Source organism: Amblyomma maculatum, chromosome 4 (genome assembly GCF_055883805.1).
Source record: "Amblyomma maculatum isolate TAMU_Amacu chromosome 4, ASM5588380v1, whole genome shotgun sequence".
Taxonomy (NCBI): domain Eukaryota; kingdom Metazoa; phylum Arthropoda; class Arachnida; order Ixodida; family Ixodidae; genus Amblyomma; species Amblyomma maculatum.
In genome coordinates this window covers 124,798,660-124,820,092 of record NC_139347.1, presented here as the reverse complement: position 1 = coordinate 124,820,092, position 21,433 = coordinate 124,798,660, and the positions used below count along the sequence as shown (strand labels likewise).

General features: G+C 48.2%; 1 protein-coding gene and 2 pseudogenes across 1 annotated transcript; all 3 read left to right on the top strand.

Moving 5' to 3' along the window:
* The first annotated feature begins 8,377 nt into the window (after positions 1-8,377).
* Positions 8,378-9,560, top strand: LOC146192305 (uncharacterized). The gene has a single exon (XM_084602425.1). It carries the CDS (start codon positions 8,480-8,482, stop codon positions 9,452-9,454), a length of 975 nt encoding a protein of 324 aa, XP_084458551.1. The 5' UTR covers positions 8,378-8,479; the 3' UTR covers positions 9,455-9,560.
* Positions 9,554-10,577, top strand: LOC146192304 (uncharacterized; annotated as a pseudogene).
* Positions 10,578-17,301: 6,724 nt separating this feature from the next.
* On the top strand, positions 17,302-20,423 carry LOC146192303 (uncharacterized; annotated as a pseudogene).
* Positions 20,424-21,433: the final 1,010 nt, after the last annotated feature.

Below are 21,433 nucleotides of genomic sequence, written 5' to 3'. Positions count from 1 at the left end.
ATCCGCATCATTAACATATATGCCCCATGCCGCTACGGACATGATTTCTTTGAGGGTTTTGAATAAACGTTCATAGGCCCATCCTGCGTCATATTCATGGGCGACTTCAACTGCGCCCTTCACATAGAGGACCACCGATCCCTTCGCGGCACACCCAGACGCATAGGACGAGACCATAGAGGCGCCCATGCTCTCCGGAACCTAGTTGAGGAACTGGACCTCAAAGACAGCTGGCGTCTGCTTCAACCTGGCCGAGCAGCCATGACTTGGACAGGCCGTGGTCTAGAAAGCCGTATAGACCGAGTGTATGTCTCGGCCAACATAAGTTCAGCGCTACAGTCCATTTGGGTATTCCCGACAGCTCTAAGCGACCACCGGCTTCTAGTGCTGCGTATGTGTGCTACTGACATCATTCCACATGCCAAAGGGATCTGGAGACTAAATACGCGCCTACTCGATATCAAAGCCATACAAGACACAGTTTTCACAATAGGGCGATATATATATCCCTCCATGAATGCGGAAGAGTCGGATCAGATGAAGAATGCGGCGAGGGAATGCCTCCGTGAGTGCCCACGAAACACATGTCTAATAAACTTCTTTAAACAGCTCTGGAAGGCTGCAAACATCTTGTTCTAGAACAAAACAGACGTCGACGGAAATAATTTTTCTGGAAAACTTCTTCAGCACGTCTATACTAAGACGCCTTTTCAAAGACGTCTCAGATATGTTTTTTTTTGGAGACATCAATTAGATATTTTTCCAAAGACCTCTCAGCGATGTATATTCAGAAACGTTTCACAAATACTATTGTAGAAAGGGTTTACTAACTTCTAAAAGTCCACAAAAAATACTCCATGTTTCACCTGTTCAGAATATTGAATCCCTAAAGAATCTTCATGAATCACCGCGAACGTTTTCTATGCACGGTTTATTGCAGCCACGGAATTAAACAATAATTACGGCACATAAATTGTTAGACAGCTTTGCATTAATCCAATGTCCGAACTTGATTATTTGATAATCAGGAACAGAAGGTAAGAGACCGCTTTAAAATAACCTCGAACTTTGAACTGCGGTTCGTTCTAGCAGGAACCAAAGCCCCAAAGCCCCGTCATTTACGGTCTAGTTAACCTACCACTCTAAGGCTGCACTGGGTTGCACACCGGCCCTGAAAGACGAGGGGAGGCACGCGAATGACAACACTTTTTTCATGCTACGAATGCCTCTTCATTCCAGCTTGCCTGGCCAACACCAGAAAACCACCGTATTGCCGCTCGTAAGGCCGCACTGGGGTAGCGTATACGGGTCCTGAAAGACGATGGGAGGCACGCGAATGACACGCTTCTACTCCGGCTTGCCTGGGAGCACGAGAAACCCACCGCACTGCCGGAAAATGCATAGCAAATAATGTGTACCAGTTGTTTGTTGCTTGGGCAAGAGAGCAGTCAGCAGGAGAGTCGATCATACGCTCAAACATCGTTCCTCACGCTGAAGCCTGCTGCGTGGTGGCGCTCTGCTCGATGCCGACGCAATTTACAATTTGTCAACATTGCTTCAATGATTCAGGCTTTTTTTCTTGTTTCTTTACAAGTCATAAGGGTTAAATTGAGAAAATAAATATAAAATTAAACCCATAATCGTTTTTGTAATAGTTGGGTTTTGTAGGCAGTTATTGCTTTATTAGCATTTTGGTGGTGGTGGTGGTGAAAAACTATTTGGGAGCCTTAAGGGATTACATGCTAACGACGGGTCAGCTCTTGGCTGTCTTGGCTGCGTGTTGTGGCCGGAAGCTGGTGCTTCCCAGCGACACCCAAAGCCCAGTCCGTCAGCCGCTTTTGAACGGCCGGGTCAGAGCTGGACACCTCAGCCTCCCATCGCTCGAGGTCGGAGAGTTGCCAAGTGGCTGGAGGGTGGAATTCCGAGCATTTGATCATAATATGCTCAAAATCAGTTTTAGGTGCCCCACACAGGGTGCACTGCGGCGAGAACAGTCCTGGATGGATCAAAGATAAGAAAGCAGGGGATGGGTATGTACGGGACTGAAGTTGGCGCCCCGTCACCTGTTGTAGCTTAGTCATAGATTTATGAGGAGGAGGGTAGATGGTTCGTTGATCCCGGTAATGGAGAGAGATTTCGTGATAGGATACCATGCGCTCGTGAGCATCTCCCCAGGCAGTGGCAGTCCCTGCTCGGCTGACGTATCCTCGAGCAAAAGAGTGAGCTGCTTCCTTGCCTGGGTGACCCGTGTGAGCGGGCACCCATATTAATTGGATAGGGTGTTCGGGTGGAGGGAGGGAGGCGAGGAACCGGAAGGCTGGGGTAGAGATCCGACCGCGGGCGAAGTTCCGTACGGCGGATTTAGAATCGCTAAAGATGGTTGTGGCTCGGGTGGTAGCTATGACGAGGGCAACCGCCGCCTCCTCCGCTTCCAGGGAAGTGGAGGCAAAAGTTGTACCGGCCGCGACCAGTTGCAAAGAGTTGGAAACAGTGCTGAGGGAGAACGCTGGGCGGGAGGGGTATGAGGCAGCGTCTACGTAAACGGTATCTGGCTGGAAGCCATAGAGTTTGTGAAGAGCTTCTGCGTGTGCCTTGCGGCGAGTGACATGGTGCTCTGGGTGCATATTCTTTGGCAGGGGATGCACCTTAATAACGCTGTGTATCGCAGGGGGAAGTGTATGCTGTGTAGAGCAGTGACCGGGAGGTGAGAGATGAATGCGAGCAAGGATGTTCCGGCCGGTTAGGGTAGATGATAATCGCTCCAACTGGGCTGAGCGGTGGGCTTCCGTGAGCTCAGTTGGGGAGTTATGAATGCCCATGTGAAGAAGGCGTTCATTGGAAGTGTAGCGGGGTAAGTTGAGGGCGGCCTTGTATGCCTGTCGGATAAGGGCGTTACCTTGTCTTCCTCCACTCGCGTGAGGAAAAGGTAGGGGAGCGAGTACACAACACGGCTCAGGACAAATGCCTGTACAAGGCATCTGAGGTCATGCTCGCGCATGCCACGATGGCGATTGGCTATGCGGCGAATGAGGCGGATTGTTTGATGAACCATCACCGTCAGCTTAGTGATGGTTGCGGTATTCTTGCCATTGTTTTGTATCAGAATATCAAGAATTCTGATGTTTACTTCTGGTATCCCGGGTGTTGTCAATTGTCAAGAAGATGGGGGGAGGAGTGCCTTTGTCTGTACGACACCTAGGAGGTCGGAGTATGAGACGCTCCGATTTGGTATGAGACGCTCCGATTTGGTAGGGGAACAAGCCAAGCCGACATTTGCGGCAAAAGATACTACAATGTCTGCTCCGGCCTGTAATGTATCTTCCATGGCGCCAATGTTACCTGTGGTGGTCCACAGTGTAATATCATCGGCGTATAAGGAGTGGGACAGGGCAGGGATTTGGTTGAGGGCGTGTGCCATGGGGATAAGGGTAATATTAAAAAGCAGTGGAGAGAGGACAGAACCCTGTGGGGTGCCAATGCTACCGAGTTTGAAAGATGGAGATGAGAGCGAGCCGATGGTGATTTCTGCTGTGCGATGACTAAGAAAGGCGGATATGTACTGGTGGACACGCGAGCCGACTTGAAGCGATGAGAGAGCATCTAAAATGGTTGTGTGACGGACATTATCAAAGGCCTTTGTGAGATCTAGGGCAAGAATTGCTCGGGTGCGCTTTGCGTGGCGGGGGTGAAGGACATTTTCTGACAGTTGCAGCATAACATCCTGTGTGGAGAGATATGGCTGGAAGCCGACCATTGTGTCAGGGAAGAGGTCGTGGTCATCTATGTGGTTCTGGAGGCGTGCGAGCACAACATGTTCAAAGAGTTTGTCAAGACAGGAAGTTAGAGATATGGGTCGGAGATTCTTGATGTCGAGTGGTTTGCCGGGTTTAGGGATAAATGTGATACGGGCGTGTGTCCACTGGGCCGGAAGGGTTCCCGTGCGCCAGCATTGGTTGAAGAGGTCCGTGACCACATCGACAGACGGGTCATCCAAGTTACGAAGCATTGCAGTCGCTAGCGACTGCTTGCTACCCGCGCGCAGATCATTCAACTCATCTTTTCTCGTCTTTCGACATGCTCAACGGTTGCTCAACGTGCTCTCGATGGTGTGTGTTTGGTGTGCTGTCTCTGTTTCCCGCGCTTGGACATTTACGCTGATTTTGCAGCTTTCCCGCACTGTATTTTACAACCACTGCTGCGCTGTGATATGGAGCTCATATTTCTCAACAGTGTGTAACTTTCCACTTCTCTTGTATGGTGAAAGAAGCACGCCGAAGCTGAGCCGCAGATGCGTCTGACTAGCGCGCTAGAAACACGAATAGATAGAAAGACACACATTGCGTGTTTGTCTTTCTGTCTGTCCATGTTTCTAGCGCTGTTTTAACGTGCTGTCCAACCAACTCGCCCAACAAGCAACTTAACTGTATTGTATTGGCTTTATTAACTTCACTGATGCGTGCTAAGTATGTGCGGTTGCAAATGTACAACTGAAGTAATATATCTCGAGGAGTTATTTTGTTGCTAATGATCGTGTTGAGGAATTATATCAATCTGCTCGAAAACATTCCGGCACTTCACTGGCATCAGATGTAGAATATTCGTGTTTTCTTCCAATAAATAGTAGTTATGCGCATATGGTGTTCTATTCGTTTTTGTTGTCATCTTTGCTTCGTAGCGTTTTCAAATCAGTAGCCTCAGCTCACTTTAGGGTTTTCTGCGTATGTACAGAGTGAATAAAGCTTTCTTCTCTTAAAACACACTAGAAAAGACTGTTCTTTAAGTTCACGGTAGGTCAGTGCCCGAAGCATAAGGCCACTGCCTCGACCTCGTTTTGTGGTGCGAGCTAGGAGGGATTTTTTTTTTTTCATGCATGGCCTATTAGGTGAATGATTTCAATGGCGTTAATGGTAGGTCCGGGCATTTTGAATTGATGCTAGTGGTATCACCTTATTTTGGTGTTTCCTTTTTTCGTGCATATTTTTCTTTTCTTAAAAACCCCACAAAACCCAGGCATGTAGCTCAACTGCCACTGTCTTTGGCTCGTTTGATTATTTTGAGCTTTTTTGTGTCTTTGCATGTTGCTGGAATCTTGTCTGTCTTAACGACCCCTGGCAAAGGAAGAACCTGGAGTTTACGATAAGCCATTGAATTTAGCTCATCAGCCAATGCCTTCAGTGTGCATTATGATTTTATATATCTATGCAAGTTATAAAAAATATTTTTATGCAGAACCTTCTGGGTGGATGATTCCAGTGAGTTTACACCACTGCATTTGCATGCATGCCTGTAACTTAACTGTTTTTTTGCCATTGCAGGTTGTTTGGAATTTACTTTTGCAGAAGAACCTTCAAAAAAGGCTTCTCAAATCCATATTGCCAACAAGTTTATTTGCTGATTGCTTTTACTTTTGTAGATGGAGTGCAATAAAAATTCGGACTGGAGAAGCATGTGTTCCTCATACATTCGGCATGTGCATTCACTATTGAGTGTGGCGATTTGTAGTTTGTGCTCATTGTCCTCAATTCTGCATGTGAGATCACACAATGCTCTGCTTTGAGAACATTTTTTCTAAATTTTAAATTTTACAGTTAACTGGGGAGAGGGTGAATTGTTGAAGGCTTGCATTTTCTACAGCACTATACGGCACAGCTAGAGATGGCACATAATCGGTGGGGCGGTAAAGGAGTAAAATTTAAAATTCTATAAAAAATTAAAATTTTAATTCTCTTCAACCTGATTTTGTGCCATCTCTGGCTGTGTCTTATTGTGTTGTACGAAGTACAAGCCTTCATCAATTCGCCTTCTCCTCAGTTAACTGTGTTATTTCAATAAATTTAGAAAAACATTCTCAGTGAAGAGCACTGTGTGACCTCACATGCAGAATTGAGGACAATGAGCAGAAACTGCAAATTGTTACACATCTAAACAAGAATAGAAACGTTCTAGCCAAGAGGGTTTAAAGTTGTCTACTAGCACAGTTATAGCAGAGCTACAGCTAGAAGCAATGTCTAAAAGAATAAATTTTTTCTAGGCGAGCCGTTTTCTAGACTTCTACTAGCGTAGCGTTAGCAGAGCTAAATAGGAGCTGCAGGAAGGCTTGTAGCTCTTGGGTCTACAGAACGTCTCAAATGAGACTTCTTTTAGAAGTGCCCATTTCTTGGCCTAGACATATTCTAGATGTCAATTAGCTCTTTTTGTGTTTTGTGGGTGGGGGAAGAGAGTCGCAAGAGAAGAGCGCGAAAAGATCCGCATTATTTCGGACGCGATAATCATGCTTTCCGCACCCCTATCCCAAGACCCCAGCATCGCGCCAGCGCTCGTGGCACCCCGCAGGAGCTTCATCAGCTGCTCAACCTACAGTGGGATAAACTGCGCGCAACAGCGCACGCCGAACGCTGGGAATGCGAGGCATGGTGTTCAAGACACCTTTTGCGCCGTCGCCTCGCAACTAAAAGCAACGCACTGACGGCAGTGCAGGACCCCATCTCAGGCATTATCACAACCACCCCAGAAAAAGTGACGGAGAAAGCATGCAGCTTCCAAGAACTATATACCGCCGAACCCTGCAATCCGAGCTCTTTCCCCCTCCGTAGCCCGGAAGAAAAGCCCCTCGTGGACGCGACATGGCTCACCGACGAGGAACTGTACGCAGTAGTTAAATCTATGAAGTTGAACGGGAGCCCAGGAAGCGATGGCCTACCACCCGCCTTTTATAAACTGTTCTGGCCGCTCTTGAAAACGTCTTTCACCAACTTATTGAACACTCTACTGGGAGAAGGGAAGCTCAGCCCCAGTATGAATGAGGGGTTCTTGAACTTACTGTGAAAAGACAGCAACAGGGCCATGGACCTTACAGCATGGAGGCCTATCTCACTTTTAAACACAGACTACAAGATTTTATCGAAATGTATGTCATTGCGCCGTACACCCGCGCAATGGAACTACATGGTCTCACACTGAAAGACCTCATAACTTGGTTGCGATCGCGCAACCTCGGAGGCATCCTATGATCCCTGGACCAGGAGAAGGTATTTTACAGGCTGTGCCATGAATACCTATTCAACCAGCTGCATCAAGCCAGGATTGACAAGGAATATGTCCGCATGATACAAGTACTGTACGCAGAGTCGCACTCGGCAGTCATTATTCAGGGGTGAGTCTCTGAGCATTTCGTGGTAGAGCGAGGCGTCAAGCAGGGGTGCCCGCTTTCCCCACTACTCTACACAATAGCGACAGAGCCGCTGCTACAACGCCTCGCCACGGAACCCTCCATCACAAGAACCAAGCTCCCAATCGGCCCACCAAGTGTGCCCATCTTCGGCTATGCTGACGATGTGACAATCATTGTCCCAGACGCATACTCAGCGCAGCGGGTACTGCAGATTACCAGCATCTACTGCACTGCGAGCGGGGCGCGCCTAAACAAGCGCCAAAGCTCCGCTATGCACCTGAACAGCAGCACTTCTGCAGTCGCAGACATCTCAGTAGTACGAGAAACTAGGATGCATGGGTTCTACTTTGACCAGAACGGGCCCTCAACAACGGACTGGGAAGCAACCGAAAACAAACTCGCTAGGAAGGCCACGGACTTGTGTTTACTACGCTGCCCTCTCAGAGCACAGGCAACTATTATCCGTACCCTCCTCATCAGTACAATTAGCTTCACTGCCAGCATTCTGGAAATGCCTGAAAGTACTAAAAAATCGATAGACAGAGCCATTTTCCGATTTCTGTGGCAGGGCGCTCCAGACAAAGGCGTCCTGTCGTCCGCAATCAAAACATAGAGGAGGCCTCGGCGTCCCAGACCTCACGGCCCTGACTAGAGCGTTGCACGTGAGATGGGTAGCGCGAGCAGTAGAGTGCGACATACCACTGACAAGGATGTCCACCACCTACTTATTGACAATCAGGCTCACACGTCCCTGACTAGAGCGTTGCACATGAGATGGGTAGCGCGAGCAGTAGAGTGCGACATACCACTGACAAGGATGTTCACCACCTACTTATTGACAATCAGGCTCACGGCCTTTACCAGGGAGCCTCTGTCGCATAACTCCCCTCGCGCTGGGACGCCGCTCACGTTTTATGCTGCGGAGGATTCGCGACTGCTGAGAGGAGGAAATGACCAAGAGGTTTCCACCCAGACGGCCACTGACGCACGGCGGACGTCCGCCGGAGTTCCGTTGAACATACGAAACCGGCCGTGCCGAGTCGGGTGTCCGCCGGGATATAATGCTCTAGAAGGGGGTAGTGGGTTCAGCAGCCGGCGCGCCCCATGCATTGCGGCGAGGCGGCGAGTGCGGACGCAACCCGGATGTTAGCGGCGGCACTGTAGTCGCGTGGGCCCGTTTGTGGTGCCCATGTGCTGCCTCTCGCACGTTTGTTCACACGTGGTTCGCGGCTTTGGCTGTCTCCGTTTTTTCAGCGCATCATTTTAGTTTGTTTCGCCGGCTGCCTTCTTCATTCGTGGAAAGTAGGAATGCCGAACCGTCAACGGCAACGACACTGCTTTGCTCCCGGGTGTCAGACCGGCTACAAGAGGACTAAAGGAAAGCAGCCGTCGTTGTTTACCGTGCCGAAAGATGAGGAAAGACGCCGAATTTGGGAGCGAAACTTGCACCACCAGGACAAGAAACTCGACGAAACTTCTGCTGTTTGCGAACTTCACTTCGAACCATCATGTATTCTGCGTGACTACGTCCACATTATAAATGGTGAAGAAGTTCGTATTGCACGCGGAAAGCCGGAGCTGCTGCCCGATGCCGTGCCGACGCTGCTGCCAAATGCCCCACGTTACTTGACGAAAAAACCGACTCAGCCAAGACCACCAAGGAAGCGCATCAGCACGGACGTCATATCTTCTGAGGCCAAAAGATCTAAAGTGTGCGTTGATGAGCAATGCGAATGTTCTGGCGCGGAAACAGATGCTGGCGAAGCGGCTGCGACGACATCGGAACATGCGCCCGGTGCGGGACATGGGGAAGCGTGTATGCCTGGATATCTGTTCACTTTGAGTGTTCCGTCCGTCTACTGGAGTTGTCACTGTGTTCCTGATTACACAGGCATCCTGTACTGCAAATTAAGAATGCATGACAACGAAGAAATTACGTCCGAAAGGGTGGTGATGTTCTCCCAGGATGCAGAGAAGAGTACAATGGCCGTCGCATATACAGCCTTGCTTTGTGGCCGCATTGTTGAACAAGGGCACGTCACCTCTTGTGCGGAAGCAGAGAACGTTCTCCAAAGTGTTGACGCGTATGGGATCTGCAAAGGGGCCTTGCCAACTAGCAGCATGTCAAGATCGGACCTATATAAGGGTCTCCAACTACAAGTGACAGCCCGCGAGGGCATGTACTTCAGTAAGCGCTGTGCCGGGAAAGAACCATCCGAAGGTATGTTTCACTGCTGCCTGATTGTAATTATAACTGTTCTGAAAATCATTTTTGCACCATAGTTTTTAACATCTGAGACTGCTTCTGTCTGTCAGAACAGACCGTGTTAACAGTGCTCCATTCACTGTTCTCAGTTCTCAGGGCAAGCATGCATCTCCTGTCGATACCTGAGGAAGGCACTACTAACACGACAGTCAAGGCTGAAACGATCACTCAAGAAGAATGTCCTAAATACAGCTCAGAAGCTGCGTGCAGCAAGGAATAAAATCAAAAGACTGTCATCTCGCTCTGCTGCCCTCAAAGACCAGCTCAAGAAAATGCAGCAGGAGAATGCCTCAAAGCCCGAAGAAGTGCTTCGAGCACAGATTGAAACTCTAACTCCCAAGCAACGACAATGTGTTATGCACTGTTGCTCTGCAGCAAAAAGGCCAAATGCTAAAGGGAACGTCTATAGCAAGGATTGGATTTGATTTTGGAATGTATTGTAATAAAAATGAAGAGTGCCAAACTATATGAGCACCTTCGCAAACACAATATCATTTCTCTCCCGAGCAACAGTACACTGAAACGCTACCTGAGGCTCTTCAAGAGTGGAGTTGGGTTCAATCACAAAGTGCTAAACCAACTTAGCAGAAAACAAAGCATATTAGCAGCATGAACAGACATGGTGGCCTTTTGGTCGACGAAATTAAACTATCAGAGCGCCTTGCTGTAACTCCTTCGGGTCGCATAGAAGGTTTTGTCGACATGGGTCAGTTCACATCTGAAGGGCAAACCGTAACGTGTGACCATGGCATGATAGTAATGTTTGTACCGTTCACTGGAAAATGGAGCCAGATTATTGGCGTGTTTGCTACGATTGCAAACGTCAAAGCAGAGATGCTCGCAAAAATATTAATTGAAGCAACAATTCTTGCTGAAGCCAGTGGACTATTAGTCGATTTTGTCACATGCGATGGCGCCTCATGGAATAGGCGCATGTGGAAAATATTGGGAGTTGGAGTCAAGTCAAACAAGATCACCTGCAAGCTGGAGCACCCGGTGGACTAGGCTCGACATCTCCACTTCCTATCAGATTTCCCGCATTTGCTTAAGTGCCTCAGGAACACGCTTCTCAAGCCTCCACTGAATACACCTGATGGCATGGTATGTGGCCAAATTTCATATTTAGACTACAGTCGATAACTTTGCTTTCGTCTTTTGGGAGTTCCAGTGCAGAGTTACATCATGCAACCTTGTTTTCAGTGTCTACATAGTTGTGCTTCCAATTACATTAACTGAAATAAAAAGATAAAAGTTTATATTTTATATTGTTTGTATTTTGTTCCAGGTTTCTATCCAGCCTTTAAGGCAAGCGTTCAAGCTGGACTGCAGCAATGTCACTTTAAAAGCGATGCCTGGCCTTACGTCCGTTCATTTTCAACCAAACGGCTTCGAAAAGATGCGAGTGAATTTCGCTTTTCAACTCTTTGGTCATCGTGTTTTGAATGGTCTCCAGTTTTACAAAGATAGATTGGAGGATTCATGGGTCAGCATTGACGCTACGCTATCATTCTTTCGGTAAGCAGCCCACTAAAAATAATGTTGCTTTTATTATGCATGACTGATCAACTAAAGAACATCGCATGCAGTTGTACCTTGCATTCTCTTGCAAGTACCTGGTTTGCCTTCTCATATACCTGTTGACAGTGTGCATGTATATTGACTGTATCAAGGGGCCCCATTTATAAAACACCAGAACTGTGTAGTGGTAGCCTTTATCGGGAAAAAAATTACATCGCTGTACTCTTTCAGGATCATCAACTGCCTCATCAAGACGATGACGTCCCGCTTCGCAGCCGAAGCTTTACGTCCCTGCTCCAGGAAGACACAGACACTGAAAGACTTTCTTGAATTTCTTTCTTCTTGGCAATGCCATGCTAAAGGAGTCGGTGGATTCTTAAGTGATTCAACTGCAGATGGCCTTAGAGTGACAATATCCAGCACATTATCACTGTTGGATTACCTTGCCAGCTAGGGATTTAAATACATCATGACATCCAGATTGAGCCAGGATCCACTGGAAAATTTATTTGGCATAATCAGGCAATCGTGCGGGTTCAACGACCACCCAACACCGACACAGTTTTTAATTGTTGTAAACTGCTTGTCGTTTTACAATCTTGCCAAGACAGTGCGCTCAGGCAATGCTGACCTTGATGGAGGTAGTGGAGAAATAAGGTCTCTCTTGGGTGCGTGCGATGCTCCTGCTCAAGAAGACAGGATTGCTGCAATCGACCAGCTCATCGAGAAAGGCAACCTAGCTTCAGCCGAGCGCATGCTTCAGAGTATTCCTGCTGAGCACAGAGAGTATGTAGAACAGAAGAGCGACGACCGGCTTATACATTATATGGCAGGGTATGTTGCCTGGAAGTTTCTGAAACGCTATGACTGCACGCACTGCAAAGCCTTTCTGGTGGAAAGCTCCAGTAAGGAAGGCAGAAATTCTGAGTTCACAGTGATATGTGACAAGGGAGGGTTGTTGTATCCTTCGCAAGAACTTTTCCGGGCAGTGAAGAAGTTAGAGGATATATTCACTGTTTTCTTCAGTCGCGAGAAACTCTGCAGTGACAGCATAGTAGATGTAATGCTGCTTGTAAAGGCAAATTTTGGTTATGCCTTAGGTTGCAGCCAGCACGCAGATGCGCTTTAAGTGGATGTGTACTTTGCAAAATAAAAACTGAATTTGATGAAAGAAAGCCTCGTCGATTCGGTATCTGTCTGTTCAGGGTGCGTAAGTACGCGTGCCGCAATTGTTTAGCTAACTTTAACAGTGAATGCGATTGCGTCTGGACGTGCTTCGAAAATTTTGATAGAAAATTAAGCGATTTGCTCATCCACAATTTTACTTCTGCCCTGTTTGTGAACTCTGAGTTTAGAAATGCAACCGGATCGTCGTACGGCGGTTCTGTGTCTGCACTCGTCGGGTAGGCTTTATCTTCGCACAAACTTGTGGCATGTCCGCCTATCTACCTTTTCTGGGCATATTTTCTTTTAAGAAAATATGCATTAGAGCTGCAGACGTCCGATTTTTGGTGTTCAACCAGATGCACGCAGCTTTCTCGGCGCTGCGAAAGCAGCGCGTACGCGGGTATGTCGCGGTTTCTTTACAGCCCATGCTCCGGTGGCGCCATCTCGCGCTGTCGACGTGAGATGCCGCACCCACGGGCTCTCCCTGACCCCACTACCCCCTTCTAGAACATTATAGCCGGGATACGGTAGCCGGGAACCCGGAAAACAGCCGCCACCGGATTTACTTCGAAATGGATATGAAGCCGTTCGCAGTCGACTCTTGGTAAATTGAAAGTTCGACATTTGCTACCGGTGAATGTTAAATATGCTTGCGGGTTATGTATTGTCTAGATATTCTGCAGCGTTTTCATTTTCACGTTTAATTTTTTTCAACAATGGACAGGTGCATGCTCGTCACTTTTCGTTATCTGTTTTTAAAACGTGCGGCATGCAGACATCATTTGTGTTCACTGGGCAGCTGAAATTTATTTTTCTGAAAAATATCAAGACTTAAAATTCCTATTTTATTGCATCAAAACGTGAAAATTAGTACTATTTTTGTTTGCTTACAAGCGGAAGCCGTACAACGTACCGAGCCGCAACGGCAGTCGCACGGTCATTGGCAGTAGCGGAATCGGGAATCGGCGGCAGCATGGAGGAAGGAAAGAACTTATATAGTGCCTAGAATATACTGGCTAGTGTGCCGTGCGGAGGGCTCTCTCAATGGGAGGAGGTGTCCGCGCCGGCGATGCCTTCCAAGTTTGGCCGCCAGGGGCGCTGCTCATTGTAAAGGTGCCGTCGACGCCGTCGGCCGCCGGCGCGCCCTTGATTTGCCGCAGCTGCGCTGGCCGAGCCATCAGTGGGTTCGAGCGCTTTGGACGCGTCTACGCTGTTCTTTTGTTTTAGTCGTTCTGTTTTTTGCATTCATATGAGATAATTAAATTTGCAACGACTAATGATGCTAAAAATAAAGCACCAGGGCAGGGAAAAGACATGTTTCGTGTCGCTCTGTCGGAGTGGCTACCGCTCAGGACTAGGTTTCTATGTTCGGTGTGCCATCGGACCCTGCGCAGCTTGCGTAGTGAAAGCAGCTGATTAAAAGACAGGACCGCAAGTTGACTTCAACGTGTGTTGTCTGCGAAAAATATTTTGAGGAGAGCTACATAGAGAGAACGTTCAAAGTGACAGTAAGCGGCATCGTCAACGAGCTCGCTAGAGATAGACCACAAATTAAGCCCGAAACCGTGCCAACGCTATTCGACCATTATCCGAACCATCTTCTGCCTAAGAATACATCGAAAAGAAAGTTGAGGAACCTCCGTGACCAACCGGCCGCTAAACGACAAAAACGCAGTGCCGTAATGCCAGTGGTGCAGACGACAGCCATGCACGCACCGTCAAGGATGTTTGACAATGCTTCCAAGGAGCTGGCAGCAGAAGAGCCGAGCGAGAACTCATGCCCGCAGCAGCAGACGTGCAGCTTTGAGCCTCGGGATCCGTTTGACTCAATTTACATACCTGCAACTTGGACCAAATTAACCGAAGCACCTGCTGGATCTGTAGCCTACGCGCGTTATCGAGCCTAAAAAAAAAAGAAAAAGAACTTTGTCACTTTGTACATAGAAAAAGTGATAACTTTTGGAAGCCTGAACGCAGTTCTGTGGACACAATAGTCTATATTCTCGGAAAAGAAAAAAAACAAGCGCGTATAATACAACAATATCTAAAGCTGAAGATAGAGCTATATAGGTAGAGTGCACTGGAGGGTCTTTGTTCCGAATGTGGCCTGCAACCAGCTGATTCAGGAAGCACATATCATTCATGGGAATATATTTTGCAGAAAAAGTGTCGTTTGACCGTCAACTCTGAAGGGGTTAGCTGCGCTTAATGCAAATACCAGCGGAGACTTACACAAGATGCGCAGAAAGAAGGAAAAAAGCATGCAACCAGCCAAAGAAATGCTGCAACATTTCTCGCGCTCTGAGAAGAGCTAAGAGAAAACTGGCATGGAGCGCAGAACAAGTGGCTCTATTGAAAGCGCAAAATGAGGAGCTAATAATTGTGAGTCTGCGGTTGAAGTTTTTTTTTTTTTTTTTTTTTTAATCCCGCGCGTGACCTATACAATTGTGACCGTACAACAACCGCTCGGCTGCTGAAACCGCGAAGCCGAAACTGGTGAAGAAAGTAAAATTAATTACAAATTACTTGGCGGTGGTAAGCGAGAAACCAGGTGGAGAATTATACAGGAATATCTAGCGCATCATTAGCAAGTGAAAAAAAAAATACCACCAAAAATTGGTATCAGACTACTTTAAAATTATTGCGGTGTCATATGTGCGGCCTTTCTCCAAAACCTTTAGCGGTGCATTTCTATATTTTTACTTGTTTATTGTTGCTGCGCCTGTTTGCTCAAATTTTACTGTATTGTAGACTTTGTAAAAAAAAAAAAAAGAATCAATGATACAATCACCACTTTTGTTTCTTGCCTTTCCTTCTGTTACAAAAGAAAGCACACCGCATAATAATCATTTATGTATGAAGCAACAATTAAGTGACTTCCTAATAAAACAAATGAATAAAGAGTAAGAACAAAAACTGAAGTCAGATTCAGACTGCTTGTGTTTATTGTCGCATATGCGATCTTTGAAAACATGCGCGCGTGCAATATATGTTACGAAAAAGCAAGATCGCCCTTCTTTTCTGTAGCATAAATGTGACGCTATGAAACGTCACTAACCTGATATATATCACCTTAGCAATAAGCATTGACTGAATTGCAGAAACGTCGACGTAACCTATCCGAAAGCATGAGGCCCGTATACGTATTAACGTTCGTAGCACTTGACTGCGGCATCGCGATATACCATGGACCATAAGAAAAGACCGAAGAGTAAATAAAATTTTCACTGTTCATTAATCCATTTTCTGATACCTGTGTCACACGGACAATAACAGTCGTCGTCGATCCGTTCCGGGTTAGATCGCGATTGAGAATATAGTTCCCATAATTCGGGACAACCACCTGGGCTGACTGAGCGCTCACTCAGAAGGAAGATGCATACGATACCTTACACCCGCAATCGCGATGCGTGGATCGCAATCGAGTGGCTCTAGATCAAATAAAATCGTCATCGGAATATTTCATTGCAATATATTGAATCCGGCCCGGACTCGATCGTTTAATCAAAGATTAACAAACTATTGCAACCAACGTGTCAACTTTAGGTGGTTTTCTCAAATTTCTTCTCTCGCTGGATATCAGGAAGTCAATATGTGTTCTGCTTAAGACCTTATCCGGTTCAGCTGAATAAATAAAACAGATATATAGCAGACATGGACCGGACAGTATTTGTTAAACGCTTCCTCGAGCTCTATTTGAGCGTATGATTTTCTCCGCACAGTACTAGGACGGTATGAATGTCTTCCACCAAGACTGTTTTTAGACACAAAGTGCGCTTAAACCGTCAAGAGACAGGTTTCGCAGTGAAAAGCGCAGCACGCTATCCGGACCTATATGCCGCCTATGCATACGAAGTGGAGCTCATTTTGAGTGCCCCGCTTTCATTACAACGCCAAGCGTATTCGTTCATTCCTTGACCTATGAACCAATGTTCTTTCTTTGCTTAATGTTACATGCTTGCTTCGTTTACATGCAATGTATTGCTACAGCAAACTAGGCAGCGTCTTCGAAACTGCGAGTGGTTTCGTACCGGTGCAAGCCAGCGAGCTTGCAAACCAGCATTCTGAGAATCAGAAAAATAGCGCATATTGAGCTCCTGTAACAAGAGTTCAGATTTTTCATACTTGCGTTTTACCACTGCCTGCACATGATGGATTTCACCTATTCCGTCGTCAAAAAGGGCATTAGATACTACTGTGCTCCTATAATTTTGCAGCTAGTCATCTATGAGAAATATGCCAAATAGAATAGTAAAAAAAGTTTGGAGGACGCTTAAGCTTCGCCTTCAAGAGTGGAACGCGATAGCGTTATTGCACCTCGTTCGCACCGCCCACTCATTCGCTCGGTATGCTCTTGAGTCACAGCGTTCGGCGCGGCAACGAAACGTGAGCCTGAGCAAGCGGAACGAACCAAAGAACTCGGTGTCTCGGAGGGAGAAAGCCGGGCAGCGACGCGCCATGAAGGCGGACGCGATCATGGGGCTGACGCCTTGATGGGATCGTCCTCTATCTCGCTTGGGAGCACCACGCAGAAGCATGATTCCTCGGAAGCAGCTCGGCACACATCGCAGGGGACGCTTTCCCAGCAGAAGCGCTACGGCGCAGCGATCACGCCAGAGGCGTCCGGCATCAGACGCTGCACCTAGCAATCGCGCTGTGCGCGGAAAGAGGAGCCGCGTCGCCTAAACACCACTGTTCGAGTGACGCACGCTGGATGTTGGAAGGGGAGAGAGCGAGAAAACTTATTAAACGCAAGGGTATTGGGGCATCCTCGCACCGGTACCGTTGTCAGATGGGAGGAGGTTTGGCTCCAGAAGGCGCCGCACCTCAAGGTCTCACATAACCTATCTGCCCGTCGTCATTCGTACATCATACCGCACCGGTACCCGCGCGGCCCGAAGTGGAGAAGCGGGTGAGCGAAGATAGTGATCTAAAGAAAGGAAAGACGCTTTATTCTACAACCCGTGAGGGTGCACGGCGAAACGTCAGGGTAGGGTGCCGGACGGCGGCGCTGACATCGAGGCACCCTACGTCAGGGGCGAGTGGCGCGCCACGTGTCGGGGCAGCGCCGCACATTGCGAGGAGGGGTTCTGTGTTTGTCGCAAGATGGCTCTGCATGTGCGCAGAGCGCAGAAGAAATGTAGCGGAAACGTACTTCGCTACTCGTGTAACTGCGACTTCTGTAAGTAACATGCTCATAATTACCGATATACACCGCAGTATAACGTTCTACGGCACGTTTCTAAGGCAACACCGCATTCACTAGAAGCGCTTTTAAGCACCGAACTCGTGGCTGAGTGGGACTCCACTTCCGGCCGCGCTAGCGAGCGGACGTGCTTATCATGTGCTCCAACGGAGCGGTGTCAGCGGCCGTTTCTGGCCGCGGTAACAGGGTTTCTGCTTCATCGAATGATGAGTACCGTGCTGTTCTACCTAGTCTGCCTTCAGGGCGTTTGGTTTTGAACACCGTGTTTATGCATGCTGATGTGAGAGCCCGGCCCTACCGTGTGGAAGACTTCAGGGATACGCTGGCCCGTTTGAAACTGCTCCCCGAGGTTTCGGCCTTGGGGGCGTATCAAATGAATCACGTTTGGGCAGTCACGTTCAAGTGTGCTGAAGGTGCAAAGAGGTTGCTCGAGAATGCCGAAGTACAAGTGAAGAGTCATCGCTGCGTACTCATCGACCCGTCGAATCAAGACATCCGGTTGAAGTTGCACTGGTTGCTTCCCACCGTACCTGATGACGACGTACGGGCAGCTTTGCTCGCATACGGAAGAACGACAGAAGTGGTGAAGGAGCGCTGGAGGGTCAACGGTGTTTCGGACAAGAGTTCGACGACACGAACCGTGACGCTGAAACTCGAGGCGGGGTGATGCCGGAGGACATACCACATCAGCTGAGAATTGCCGGTGAGCTGGCCCTTATGGTAGTGCCGGGTAAAACCCCTCAATAAACTAAAAGTAGCGCCAACATGTGAAGTTTGCCGCCCGCCTCCTCTCCTGCGCTCTCCTTCGTCGTTCGACCCTCTCATTGGCCGAGCGCCGTCACGTGCGCGCGCGCGCTTTTTTTTTTTTTCCTGGGCGTGCAGCTTCCTCCTTTCCAGCGGGGCGGGCGGCGCGCGCGCGGCACATATCGCGGTGTGTTTTGCTGCCACGCGGACTGCTACTAAATCGTTCCCGCTGGCTATTTAATTTTTTTTTCAAGCATGTTGCGCTCTTTGGCCGGCGGTTGATAGAAGCACGGTGGTGAAGGCGAGTTCAACCAACGCAGACATCGCGTACAAATGGTGTCACGCACTGACAGTTGAAAACGGAACCGTTTCAGCGCAAAATATAGAAAAAAAAAACTGCTACCACGCTTCTCAAGTTTAACGGTAGCTTACAATTCAGTCCAACCTGCAAAGAAACCACACAGACTGCAGCTTCCGCAGCCTAGTTAATTTTTTTTCAAGCATGTTGCGCACTTTTGTCAACGGCTGACGGACTCAAGGAGGTGAAGGCGAGTTAAATCGACGCCAAAATCGTGTACGTATGGTGACACACCATGGCAGCTGAACACGGCACCGTCTCAAATATAAAAAACAATAACTGCTACCTCCCTCCCCAAGATAACCGGTAGCTCACAAGTCAATCAAAGCTGCAAAGACTCCACACAGACTGCAGCTTCCGCCGCCTATAGTTAATTTGATCTGCAGCTAAAATTGAAAATACATGGAAGACAACTGCTGCCATACTTCTCTAGTTTACCGGCAGCTCGCAATCCAGTCAACGCTGCGAAGAAACCATACACAGACTGTTCCAAAATTGTTCCTGTCCGCCGCCTAGTTACAAATTTTATAAAGCATGCCGCTGAGTGGCCAAATGTTACGAACTACGGACACACGGAGATGACGGCGAGTTGAACCAACGCCGAAATCGCGTATATGTCATGTATGACACTCACAGCTGAAATTAGTCCGGCGGGAAATCCCTGTCAACATTCGGTAATTATGTTTCAGCAGTGAGTAATATTTTAACCAGAACACATTGCGACAAAATGCAAGGCTCTGGTGAGACCCGGCGCACGGCCGCCTCGATCGGCGCGCGCGCGGCGCTGATCGAAACGGCTGTGAAGGGCGCCTGCTCCGGAGAGCGCGCGCTAGTCGCGCACCCCGTAGGTGGAGCCACGGTCGAAATGCGAGAGGAGGAGCGGCGCCGCCGGAGGAGGAGAGAGGAGATGGCGCTACTTTTAGTTTATTGAGGGGCTTTAGTGCCGGGTAGGGCACCACTCTGCCTGCGCTGCCAGAGCACCGGTCATATTCGTCGAGACTGCAAGGTACCGCGCTGCGTGCTGTGTCGTCGTTTTGGCCACGACGAGACGGAGTGCGTGCGCACCTACGCCAGCGTCGCAGGGCCCATGGGGAGTGACGATAACTCGGACCTCCTAATGGACGAGGCTGATGCTGAAGCAACAGAAAGGGTAGAGGCTAGTATTGCTAAGGACGAAAAGGCGTCTGCCGAGCATACATCAGGGAACCCAGTCGCGGAAGAAACGCGAAACCTTGAAGAAGACGCACTTGCGTCAACAGAGGAGCCGAGTACGCCAGCCGTGGTGCAAGAAAAAGACAACACCGTGCTGTCGGTGGAAAGCGTGAGCGAGGTGCAGGAGGCCATGGACACTTCCAAGGAAGGCGCCGCCGTCTCGGCAACTAAGCGTTCGCACGAAGTCGCCGAGCCAGAGGGAGCGTCTCCTGGACTGAACGCCACCGGAGAACCACCTTCAAAGGCAGGTCCCATGTGTCAGCCGTCGTTACGCCTACGGCCGAACAACGCTTCCAAGCGGAGGTTGACGGCAACAACGGCGCCGGCGCCACCTCCGCCACCTGCTTCGTAGTTGTAAGCGCAGGCACATGCCGTGCGCTGGATCCTGCGCCTCGGGACCTGACGTCCAAGGTAAGCACCGTACTCTCGGTCTATTTTCATGCTATAATGGCGCTACCAGATAGGTCCTTGCGACTCGCCACAATCAATGTTCGAGGGCTTACAGCGAGGAGGAGACAACGGCAGTTATATAGGTTGGCAGTGGAACAGGATAAAGACATCCTTGCTGTACAGGAAACTAAAATCGAAGGCGACGATGAGACCGAGAGTATGGTGCTCCCTTTCACGTCAATGTACTACGCGTGTGTTAGTCATGCTGTCGGGAGATCTACGGGGTGTGCACTGTTTGTTCGGCAACATTTGGGGCTGGATGTCCAGGCAGTGAGGACGGACATGTCGGGGCGCACGGTTGTATGCGATTTTTCTTTTGGCTCAGTAGAGTGGCGGGTGATATGTTTGTATGCTCCTAATGTGCTCGAGGAAAGAGTTGTGTGTTGTGTTGTGTTGGGTTTTTTGGCGCATAAGCAACTAAGGCTATCATGCGCCACGAGCAAGGTGAAAGTTTTGTTTTGCAAGAAATGGGAAAATGAGTGTGTTAAAAACCAATTTGTTTAAAAATCTCCTTTTAAAAGCTTGGGTTGTTTTAGATCCAATGGCGCTTAAGCTGCCAACACCATGATGTGCCTAGCACAAGGTTTCAGTTTCTCTTAGTGACGTATGTTTCATTTTTTCCTACAGTTTGTGTAAAACATTTGCTTCCCTTATGAAACTAAAAACACAAGATATATCAACAAGTCCATCATCATCTAAAATCAGTTTAGGGTGAAAAGGAATGTATTCTTTGTAAAACTTTGCAAAAAATTTTTTCTTATCCTTTCAAGACTTGCGCATGTGAATAAAATGTGGTTAATAGTTAGTTCCTCTCCGCATTTTTCGCATCGTGGTTTCTCTTCTTTTTTCAACAAAAAATTGTGTGTCAGGTGCGTGTGTCCAATGCGGAGACGGCATAGGATCACTTCTATAAAACGCTCCTTATGCCGGCACGACATCCATTCTCCCAAAATGGGCTTTACCAAGTGTAGTTTATTTCCCACTTCACTGTCCCAGGTAGACTGCCATTTTTCTTTTAATTTGAGATGTACAAGTTTCGTGCAGTCTTTGTAAGGTATGCTTATGCTCTTTATTTGCTTGTCGCGGGCTTCAGCAGCACATGTGTCTGCTCTGTCATTGCCTTTAATGCCCACGTGACTCGGGACCCAGCAGAATTTTACGTTGTATCCTCGAGCTATGGCTGTTGTTATATTGTGTATTATGTTTCCGAGTAAAGGAGCAGCTGCATTTCTGGAATTTAGAGCTGTGAGAACACTTAGAGAGTCTGTAAATATAATGCTGTTTATGACATTCTCTTTTAATATTTTCTCTACGGCAACAGAAATGGCATAGGATTCAGCA